The sequence below is a fragment of the Rhinoderma darwinii genome, chromosome 3 (genome assembly GCF_050947455.1).
Source record: "Rhinoderma darwinii isolate aRhiDar2 chromosome 3, aRhiDar2.hap1, whole genome shotgun sequence".
Lineage (NCBI taxonomy): Eukaryota > Metazoa > Chordata > Amphibia > Anura > Rhinodermatidae > Rhinoderma > Rhinoderma darwinii.
In genome coordinates, this window is record NC_134689.1 from 243,587,505 (window position 1) to 243,599,815 (window position 12,311).

Genomic DNA, 12,311 nt, shown 5'->3' on the forward strand with positions numbered 1-12,311 from the left:
TCTATTTTTTGGACACCTGAACTCAAAAAAAAAAATTAAATAAAAAGTGATCAAAAGGTCGCATGTACACCAAAATTGTATCAATAAATTCTACAGCTTATACCTCAAAAAATAAGCCCTCATACCACTTAATCAACGGATAAATAAAAAAGTTATGGCTCTCGGAATTTGGCGACACAAAATAAATTTTCTTTTTTACACTTCGGTTTTTACTTCTAAAAGTAGTAAAATATAGAATAAAACTATATATATTTAGTATCACCGTAATCGTACTGACCTACAGAATAAAGTTAACATGTTGTTTTAAATCCACAGTGAATTCCGTAAAAACGGCGAGCAAAAAAACATGGAGAAACCGCTGTTTTTTTCATTTTCTACCCCACAATGAATTTTTTTCCCGTTTCCTAGTACATTATATGGCAAAATACATGGTGCTCTGAAAAACTACAACTCGTCCCACAAAAATCAAGCCCTCATAGTACTATATCGACGGAAAAATAAAGACGTTATGGCTTTTGGAACGTGGGGAGGAAAAAACAAAATGAAAATCTGAAAAAGGGCTGCGGCGGGAAGGGGTTAAACTGGTGACAGAGCCTCTTTAAATGCCTTACAAATAAACAGAAAAAAAAGCAATGACAAAATTGCTAAGGGGTTAAAATGGGCCAACTATATTACATTGAGACATAAATTGAAAATCTACAATAAAAAAATTTACATTTTTGGTAGGGTTTTTCCAATTTGACTGTGACTGGGGCTTGGGCGGTGCTCCACTTCTTGCTGGGTTAAGCAGGTGACAATAAAATGGAGAATTTACATTATCCCTAATCATGTCACCTGTCATTCAATTTTCCTGTGTAAATGCAGTAGAGAAAAACACCCACATTATTTCTAAGGGTATGTTCACACGGCCTATTTACGGACGTAAATCGGGCGTTTTTGCCCCGAATTACGTCTGAAAATAGCGCCTCAATAGCGCTGACAAACATCTGCCCATTGAAAGCAATGGGCAGACGTTTGTCTGTTCACACGAGGCGTATATTTACGCGCCGCTGTCAAATGACGGCGCGTAAATAGACGCCCGCGTAGAAGAAGTGACCTGTCACTTCTTTGGCCGTAATTGGAGCCGCTATTCATTGACTCCAATGAATAGCAGCGCTAATTACGCCCGTAATGGACGCGGCGTTCAAGCGCCTGCACATGCCGGTACGGCTGAAATTACGGGGATGTTTTCAGGCTGAAACATCCCCGTAATTTCAGCCGTTACGGACCCCCGCCGTGTGAACATACCCTAAGAGGACCAATACTTTCAGTTTTAATGTTCTTATTTGATATGTAGCTACAAAAATATTCTTTATTTGGCATTGATTCTGTTAAAATTTTTGAGGCCTTTTTTTTTTATTTTTATTTATTTGTTTTTTTACACAACTTCTTTTCTTTATAATTATTTAATGCCTTGTCACTACCATCCTGCTTCAGTAGTTTAAACTCTTTCTTTTTATCATTTATTTTCCCCCCTTACAGTTTTATTTAACCATCGGTTTCCTGCTGTTTCTAAGGGTATATTCACACGCAAACGTAAAATACGTCTGAAATTACGGAGCTGTTTTCAGGCGAAAACAGCTCCTGAATATCAGAAGTTTTTGCAAGTGCACGCGTTTTTCGCGGCATCCATTACGGACGTAATTGGAGCTGTTTTTCAATGGAGTCAATGAAAAACGGCTCCAATTACGTCCCAAGAAGTGACATGCACTTCTTTGAGGCGGCCGTCTTTTTACGCTCCGTCTTTTGACAGCGGCGCGTAAAAAAAAAGCCCGTCTGCACAGAACATCGTAAAAACCCATTGAATTCAATGGGCAGATGTTTGCCGACGGTTTGGAGTCGTTTTTTTGGCAGTAATTCCAGGCGAAAAACGCCTGAATTATTTCCGTAAATAGGGCGTGTGAACATACCCTTACGCGTTAATTCCCATAAGGTATATATTTTTCACAGGACCAATTTAAGGGGCTTTTAAAATGTCCCATTTAGGCCTCATGCACACGAACGTATTTTTTCCTGTCCGAAAATACTGGCGTAAATACGGGTCCTTGGTCACACGTATGCGACCCATATTGCACCAGTATTTACGGACCCGTGTCTGTAAATACGGGTCCGGTGTCACCAGTATTCCACCCGTATTTACGGGCACGTTTTCTATGCAAAATTGCACTGCACTAATCGGCAGCCCTTCTCTCTATCAGTGCAGGATAAAGAGAAGGGGCAGCCCTTTCGGGAGTAAAAGTAAAAGAAATTCATACTTACTCGGCCGTTGTCTTGGTGACGCGTCCCTCTCTCGACATCCAGCCCGACCTACCTGGATGACGCGACAGTCCATGTGACCGCTGCAGGCTATGATTGGCTGCAGCGGTCACATGGGCCGTAACGTCATCCCAGGAGGCCAGACTGGAGGAAGAAGCAGGGAGTTCTGAGTAAGTATGAACGTCTTTTTTTTTTACAGGTTGATCTATATTGTGATCGGTAGTTTCTGTCCAGGGGGCTGAAACAGTTACTGCCGATCGTTTAACTCTTTCAGCACCCTGGACAGTGACTATCCACTGACATTGCCTAGCAACGCTCCCGTAATTACGGGTGCACACACGTAGTCACCCATAATTACGGGAGCCCCATAGACTTCTATGGGCCTGCCCGTGCCGTAATTACGGCCTAAAATAGGACATGTTCTATATTTTTCAACGGCCCGGGCACCTTCCCGTAAGCATACGGGGAGGTACCCGTGGCCAATAGAAGTCTATGGGCCCGTAATTATGGCCCGTGATTACGGGCGTTTTTACGTTCGTGTGCATGGGGCCGTCGTTTGTGTATTTTTATTTTTGAGGCCATAGTCCCAGTTTATGCCATTAAAGAGGCTCTGTCACCACATTATAAGTGCCCTATCTCCTACATAAGGAGATCGGCGCTATAATGTAGGTCACAGCAGTGCTTTTTATTTAGAAAAACGATCTATTTTTACCACTTTATGAGCGATTTTTAGCTTTATGCTAATGAGTTTCTTAATGCCCAAGTGGGCGTGTTTTTACTTTAGACAAAGTGGGCGTTGTACAGAGGAGTGTATGACGCTGACCAATCAGTGACCAATCAGAGTCATGCACTTCTCTCCGTTCATTTAAACAGCAATAGCGATATAGTTATATCGCTATGTGCAGCCACATAAACACACTATAACATTACTGCAGTGTCCTGACAATGAATATACATTACCTCCAGCCAGGACGTGATGTGTATTCAGAATCCTGACACTTCTGAATCTTTTCTGTGAGATTACAGCAAGGCAAACGTAATCTCGTTTGAAATGACAGGTTACATCGTAATCTCGCGAGATTTCGCTTGCCTTGCTGTAAATATCACAGAGACGCTACAGAAGTGTCAGGATTCTGAATACACATCACGTCCTGGCTGGAGGTAATGTATATTCATAGTCAGGACACTGCAGTAATTCTATAGTGTGTTTATGTGGCTGCACATAGCGATATAGCTATATTGCTATCTGCAGTGTAAATGAAAGGAGAGAAGTGTATGACACTGATTGGTAACTGATTGGTCAGCGTCATACACTCCTCTGTACAACGCCCACTTGGTCTAAAGTAAAAACACGCCCACTTGGGCATTAAGAAACTCATTAGCATAAAGCTAAAATTGCTCATAAAGTGGTAAAAATAGATAGTTTTTCTAAATAAAAAGCACTGCTGTCACCTACATTATAGCGCTGATCTCCTTATATAGGAGATAGGGCACTTATAATGTGGTGATAGAGCCTCTTTAGGGTCATACCTCAGCCCAGTGGTTCCTAAGCTTTTATATATCACACATCCCTAAGAAATGTTTGACTAATGTTAGCACCCCCTATGAAAGTAACATCACGTTTGAATTTCAAATTTTTGAACCATAAACGAAACCGCATACAATACTGTGGATGTATGAATTGAACTTAAAAATAAAACTTAAGTCAGTGCAAAATTTTTTAATAGAAAGGGGTTTTCCCTTCAGGGACATCCACAGGATATGTCATAAATGTCCGATAGATGCGGGTCCCACCTCTGGGACCCGTCACCCGCACCTATTTCTAGATCGGGGCCCCCTAAACCCTGTTCTACCTCTCTGAGAACATGAAGACGAAAACAGCATAACTCGCTGAGCTATGCTGTTTAAGTAAGTTCCATAGAACTGAGTAGTTACCGAAACAGCGTAGCTCGCATGTTACGTTGCTTCCGTAACTGCCATTCACTACTATGGGAGTTACAGAAACAGAGTAGCTCAGCTAGTTACGCTGTTTATGTAACTCCCGATCATAAACTCAGGAAGTGGCCGGAGGCAGCGAGAGCAGAAAAAGGTAGAATGGAGTTTAGGGGGCCCCATTCTAGAGATAGGTGTGGGTCCCAGAAGTGGGACCCGCATCAATCTGACATTTATGACATATCCTGTCGCCCACTTCGTCTAAAGTAAAAACACGCCCACTTGGGCATTAAGACACTAATTAGCATAAAGCTAAAATCGCTCCTAACGTGGTAAAAATAGATTGTTTTTCTAAATAAAAAGAACTGCTGTCACCTACATTATAGCGCCCATCTCCTTATGTAGGAGATAAGGCACTTATAATGTGGTGACAGAGTCTCTTTAACGTCTATTCTTGTCATGAGCAGCTGGATGTTGCTGCATTATGACGAGCATAGATGACATGCACACTTGTTGTGCCCGCACGATCAGGAGCAGGGCAACAGCTGTAATACACAGCCGCAGCATCGCTCTAATGGCAGAGATCAAAGAAACCTCTGATCTCCTCTTTTAACCCCTTCAATGCTGCAATCAAAGCTGATTGCGGCATTCAAAGGTAAATGAGAAGGAGGGACATGCCTGTGACACCTTCTATGGACAGACAGCCCAGGGTCCATTGAAGGGCCACAGGGCTGTCTGACCATATTTCCTTTTAAGGCATACTTAGGTATGCCCTAACACAGGCTAATGTACTAACATTTAGCTATATTTCATTACATTAAAGTTAAAAAAAGAAATATGTAAATTAAAAATCCCCCTGTGGGAAAAATAAAAGTAAAATTAATATATAAAAAAAAGTAATGTTAAAAAAATCTGTAAATAACAAACAAATGCACATTTTTTACAATAAATACATTTTATTGGATAGAAGTCCTAAATCATAAATAATATACACATATTTGGTATCGTCACGACCGTAACAGCCCGCACAACAAATTTATGATGATCGGTGTATGCTGTAAAAAAAATAATTCCTCCATTTTTGCCAAAATAAATATTTCTATAAATTAAACGATAATGTAAAGTAACAAGAGATTTCACCTATATAAAGTACAACTCGTCCTGCAAAAAACAACGTATCATACTGCTACGTCGAATAAATAAGTTATGAGCTCCAGAATGCAAAGAGTAAAAAATTGGTCTGTCCTCAAGGCCAAAATTGTCCCGGTCCTTAAGGGGTTAAAGGATAAATGAAAACTTATTATGTTGTGGTCACTATTACCTAGGTGACCCCCAACCTGTACTTGTAATATCCTGTCTGGTCTATTGGTTACAATTAGGTCTAGAAGTGCCCCCATCTTGTTGGGTCTTGCACCAGTTGTGAAAGGAAATTGTCTTTAATAATTGTCAAAAACCTGTTTCGTTTGCTAGACTTGCAGGTTTCTACCTCCCAGTTTATATCAGGATAGTTAAAGTCCCCTATAATTATTACCTCATTATGGTTTGCTGCCTCATCTATTTGCCTTATACTTGGAGACTTATAACAAACCCCTATCAGTATTTTATTATTCTTTCTCCCCTTATTTCAAAACAAAGGTACTCCGCATGATCATTTCCCTCATAGACATCATCACGCAGAATCGGCTTTAGGCAGGACAACTGATAACCTATCCACCGGATAGGTCATCTGTACATGATCTGTGGGGGTCCGACACTCGGACCCCGCACCGTTAAGTCGCTTCGGCCACTGAATAGCGGCAAGCTGCCATACTGCAGGTCTGCTCCTAAAAAAATGAATATGAGCAGAGCTCTAGTTCGGCAGCACGGCCGCTATACTATGTACGGAGCCAACTGCATCCTGCTCCGTACATAGCATAATGGGCCATAACATACGGTGCCCGGAGATAACCGAATTGGCTTAACGGTGCGGGGTCCAGGTGTTGAACCCACATTGATAACATACTGATGACCTATCCGGTGGATAGGTCATCAGTTGTTCAGTAGTGGACAACCCCTTTAATGGGGATACATAAACAATGTACAGCACAGCAAGTACAAGTAAAAACAAAAATAATAATATTAATACAACTACAAACCACAAATAACAATCCCTTCTAAAGGGGTTGTACAGCGTCAGCATATTAATATTATTTTGTATATTAAAAAGATATACATTTTCAATATAGTTTCTGTATTAATTCCTCATGGTTTTCATGATCTCTGCTTGTTGTTATTCAATAGGAACATGAATTGTGTTTACTTCCAGTGGATAATATTCTCTCCATGGTCATGTCATGGACACACAGGTGTGTGGCTCGTTACAGTATCTGTATCAGAGCTGTCTTCTAACGATCCCAGCACCTATGTGTCCATTACATGACCATGTGAATAACAACAAGCAGAGATCCTGAAAACTGTGAGAAATGAATACAGAATGTATATTGGAAAATGTTATAACTTTTAATTATACAAAAAAAAATATTACTTTTCTGAAACCGGACAACACCTTTAATCGCAAGTCACTAAATCTCAAGCCACACATAAGACACTGTACATTTTAGAGCAGTGCACACTCACAAGCTCCCTCACTTGCTTATCTGCTTTTTTTTTTAAATAGTTTGTTTGCACTTAGCTGTAGTTGCTACTGCAAGTTAAAGCGCTTTTACACCGGCCGATAATCGGCCGGTGCAGCGAGCGCCGATCAACGAGACATCGTTGATCGGCACGCGTTTTCTCCTGTCACGCGGAGCTACGGATGGGGACGAGCGGTCATTACTCTGATCGCTCGTCCCCATACATTATCATCACCATGGCAGCACATCTCCTTGTTTACTTGTTCATCTGCTGATATGAACGCTCGTCTGCCCGACAATCGCCCAGTGTAAAACCCCTTTTAGTCTTCAGGCTGCAAACCACCTAACAAACTCACTACAGGTGTATTTAGAGTACAGTCCCACGTAGTGGCGGCCACATGCAGCCAAAACCATGCCCACATCCAGTAGCGAATGATTTTAGTTGTAATACCCAACAAAATCTTGCAGCCATTGGCCACCGCAGGTGAGCGTGGTTTCGGCTGCTTGCGTCCGACGCTACGTGGGGTTGTCCCCTTAGGGCTCTTAATTAGATAACCAAACCCCAAATTAATTATCCTAAGGGTGTATTTAATAACCTAAGGGTGTATTCACACGCTCAGTTTTTGAGCAGTTTTTTTTACGTTGTTTTTGAGGCCAAAACCAGGAGTGGATTCTAATAAGGGGATAAATATTATCTATCCTTTATAATCCCCCACTTTTATGATCCTTACATGGTTTTGGCTTTAAAAATTGCAGTCTTAATATAAAGAAGCGCAAGTCTCTTAATAAACTAGGTAAATCTCTGGATAGCCATATATCAAAAAGAAAAATCCACAGCAGCAATGAGCTGGCGTAAATTTCCGCCAGTTTCTAGCATACTTTATAGTGAATTTTTCAAGCCTAGCTTGATCGCAGTAGAGGCGGCGTAAAAATACAAAATTTGCTAAATTTGGTTTTTCATCAAATTGCGACTTTCCAATGCCAGAAAGCTAGCGTAGAGTGCCTAATAAATTCTCCACATAGACTTAATTTGTACTTTTAAAGCCGCAGTGCCCTCAATTACCTGGGGATTACCTGGGGATAGTGGTTCTGATGACTGCTGCATTCCTTCACTTATGGTCGATATCGGCGAAACCTCAGATCTCGACCATTCAACCCTTATACTAATAAAGGTGTCAGAAAAGGGAGCAGGGTACCTTTGTGGGTCACTGTGAACCTAGGGTCTACTTTCTTATACCCGGGTCCTTTGAATGGATCTCAGGGTGGTCCTGTCATGGTAACATTTAGAGCATACTTTAGGTATGTCCTAACAAATGATTATGTATACTGTTATAAAAAAAAGGCTTACTTTACTGGCATATTGATATCATTTACAAATAAAGATATAAAATGAAATTTTTATAAAGGAGTTATGTGGGGAGCGAAAAGTATTAGCAGTGTACTCACTGCAGTATGTGAGTACACTCGCTAATATACATTCTGGTCCCCTGTCGCGCTGATTATGAGATTTTTATAGCGCTGGTGGAGGGATGGAAGTCTAGTTGCACAGTCTACCTTCATGATGACACGACTCTTCGTCATGTGACCGGGCCCGCTGTAATCTATGTACAAGTAGTAGCTACTGCTACAGTGATTACGGTACATAGAGTACAGCGGGGCCAGTCACATGACGAAGAGTTGTATCGTCATGAAGGAAGACTGTGAAGACTGTAAGACAAAAAACGGCAAGAGCGGTAACATAAAAAAATACATATACATTTTCTTTTTATATTTTATATGTACCCCAAGTGGCGCCCCAAAAATCCCTACAACTTGTTCTACAAAAAAAAATAATAAGGCCTAATGCAGCTATGATGATATAAAAATAGTCTGCATTCTTAAGAGTTAACACTAGCTACATGATTTGTATTACCCTTATTATTGTTTATTCAAAAAATGTTCATTTGGGGTATCTTTATCGTTGGCAAACCCCCCCCATATAAACATGGGCGGACAACTGCTAACCCAGCCCATCCATGTATGACATGCCTGATCATTCATTTGAATGGTACGCATGTAATTCTACATTTCCCCTGCAGTGGCCGCTGCAGGGGAAATGAGTGGGCAGATGTGGCTTCCCCAGATGATTACTGCTGATCACCGGGAAATTCTGAATCCAGACCCACAGCTGCTTCAAACTCATGGATTGTCATGGTGAAAGAAACAACTGTAACATTGCAGGACTGTGTAGAGCCATGTTACTAAGTTTCATAAAAGGCTTTCTGAATTCAATGATGTAAATAAGCAGCCATAGCAACCAGATCACTCCTTTTATTTTCAACCTGAACTAGGAAAATACCCGATTTTAACTGGTTGGTTGCCATGAACAGTCCCTCCACATTTACTTCATAACACCGGCACAGGTTTTAGTGTACACAGACTGTAAGAACTCATTTAAGTTGGTTATTCAGTTGTTTTTTAATATATTGTTTTGAGCAGACTCATAATCTGAAAGTAAAGCCACCAAGTCAGTCGTTTTTCACTTTAAAAATACTATATATTTGTCTGGACATAGATGTACTTTGGATCAATATCTCCACTTCATAAACAAGGTCATCTTTATAGCTTCCATTTATCTCTCCTTATAAACTCATTCTATCTATCTATCTATCTATCTATCTATCTATCTATCTATCTATCTATCTATCTATCTATCTATCTATCTATCTATCTATCTATCTGTCTATCTGTCTGTCTGTCTGTCTGTCTGTCTGTCTGTCCATCTTTTATCTATATCTATCTATCTATCTATCAATCTATCTATCTATCTATACAGCTTCTATCTATCTATCTATCTATCTATCTATCTATCTATCTATCTATCTATCTATCTATCTATCTATCTATCTATCTATCTATCTATCTATCTATCTCATATCTATCTATCTATCTATCTATCTATCTATCTATCTATCTATCTATCTATCTATCTATCTATCTATCTATCTATCTCTCATATCTATCTCTCATATCTGTCTGTCTGTCTGTCTATCTATCTATGTCATATCTATCTATCTATCTATCTATCTATCTATCTATCTATCTATCTATCTATCTATCTATCTATCTATCTATCTATCTATCTCTCATATCTATCTCTCATATCTATCTCTCATATCTATCTGTCTGTCTGTCTGTCTGTCTATCTATCTATGTCATATCTATCTATCTATCTCATATCTATCTATCTATCTATCTATCTATCTATCTATCTATCTATCTATCTATCTATCTATCTATCTATCTATCTATCTATCATCTATCTCTCTCTCTCTATCTATCTATCTATCTATCTAATATCTATCTATCTATCTATCATCTATCTATCTATCTATCTATCTATCTATCTATCTATCTATCTATCTATCTATCTATCTATCTATCATCTATCTATCTATCTCATATCTATCTATCTATCTATCTATCTATCTATCTATCTATCTATCTATCTATCTATCTATCTATCTATCTATCTATCTATCTATCTATCTATCTCTCATATCTATCTCTCATATCTATCTGTCTGTCTGTCTGTCTGTCTATCTATCTATGCCATATCTATCTATCTATCTATCTATCTATCTATCTATCTATCTATCTATCTATTTATCTATCTATCTATCTATCTCATATCTATCTATCTATCTATCTATCTATCTATCTATCTATCTCATATCTATCTATCTATCTATCTATCTCATATCTATCTATCTATCTATCTATCTATCTATCTATCTATCTATCTATCTATCTATCTATCTATCTATCTATCTATCTATCTATCTATCTATCTATCTATCTCTCTCTCTATCTATCTCTCTATCTATCATCTATGTCCCACAGTTTTTCTGCTCATCTCTGGAAAATGCACTGCATGCAATAGAGTTTCTCTCTCCATCTAGATAGCAGAGGTTTTTTGTCTGGAGATATTATAGGGTCTTTAGGTATCAGTGTCTCTTTGTGTCGTAGCCTGTCTCTCTCTCCCTCCCTCCATCTGAAGTGTGAAGCGAGAGTTACCATAGTAACGCAGCAAGAACTGCTAACTGTATCCCAGTGCATTCCGGATAGAGGGAGGGAGAGAGACAGAGGAGAGGATGACTAAAAAGAGGGAGATGAAGAATATAGTCTGAGAAGGATTAATAAACAGAAGTTGTAGAATAATGGGAAAGAGAAGAAGGAGCCACAGATAAAAGATGTGAAGTGTGTCGTAACAACAGGCTGTAATCAGTATTCAGGAGACAAGTGGAGCTACTGCAGGCGACGCAGTGAACCTGCATTACAGAAATTGCTTGCTGTAGCTTGATATAAGCTGGTGCAGAAGTCTTAAGGGGCTTCAGTGCATCCGTTACCCCGTATGGCTGTGCCAGGGGTCTCAGCAGTAGGCTTCCAGAATGAAGTCAAGGCGCAGGGTTGGGAAGCTGCTAGCGCAGTGCGATCCCTCGTCTCGGGAGTATGAGGAGATGGTTGTGGAAAAACGGCGGCTCCTTCCGGACCCTCGCCGCCTGCTGGATAAGACATGTAAGGTCACTTCTCTTTTTCTTCCAGCTCCCCCACCTCCAAAGAGAGCGCCAAGCACCACTCTTACCCTGCGATCCAAATCCATGACAGCTGAGCTGGAGGAACTAGGTAAGATGGGGCAAATGGGGCAAAATACTAAATCTAGCCAGGTCATATGAAGGGGTGACTGAAACCATCAAGCTAGAATTAATAATCTACAGTTAAGTAGTCACCTCTTCAATTGAATGTCGACTAAAATAAATGTTGTCAGGAATGTTTAATTGTTGTAAGGGACACATGCTTTTGTCTGTGGGTACTAGAAAGAAGGTTACAACGCAAACCTGTGAAGAATACTGTATAGCTATTTCAGTATCTGTACCATATGGTATACATGCGGGTCATATGGTATACATGGGAGAGCAACACAAGCAAGGCATGGCTACTGGCCAGAGGATACAGCACTACCGGAATACAACCTGCTGATATATGTAGAAGGTTTTCAGGCCAAAATGTCAGGATCTTGTGACGCTAAAGAGAAATCGATTTAATAGCTATGGAAGTGTGAGCATGCAGAATGCGCAATTCCACAGTCTTATACACGCAAATGAACTATTTTATATTGCAGTAATGTCAGGGTTTCCTACTCCTTATATTAAAAGATTTATATTAGGCATGCTCCTTTCATAAATTATATATTAAAAGTGCATCTTCACCCTGCTTGATATACTCTTGGCAATACACGTACTCCAGGTTGGGGAACGCTTGTGAATCTAATAGGATATTCCAGTCTATTCTTGTAAGAATCTCTGCAAACAACTTGTGACTGTCACTGGTCTTATTGGGTAAAGTACACGGAGGCAGAGCTGAAAATGTACATGACCTATATGTCTATCCATACGTGCCTTTATCTATACACAACAATGATATATTGTGATG

General features: G+C 39.9%; 1 protein-coding gene across 5 annotated transcripts in view; it reads left to right on the top strand.

Moving 5' to 3' along the window:
- Positions 1–12,311, top strand: part of SHANK3 (SH3 and multiple ankyrin repeat domains 3) — a 424,536-nt gene that overhangs the window by 380,058 nt on the left and 32,167 nt on the right. For all 5 annotated transcript variants that reach the window (XM_075857615.1, XM_075857612.1, XM_075857614.1 and 2 more), the window contains one exon: positions 11,424–11,504. In XM_075857615.1, the coding sequence (XP_075713730.1) occupies positions 11,424–11,504 (81 nt within the window). The remainder of the gene's footprint in view (positions 1–11,423; positions 11,505–12,311) is intronic.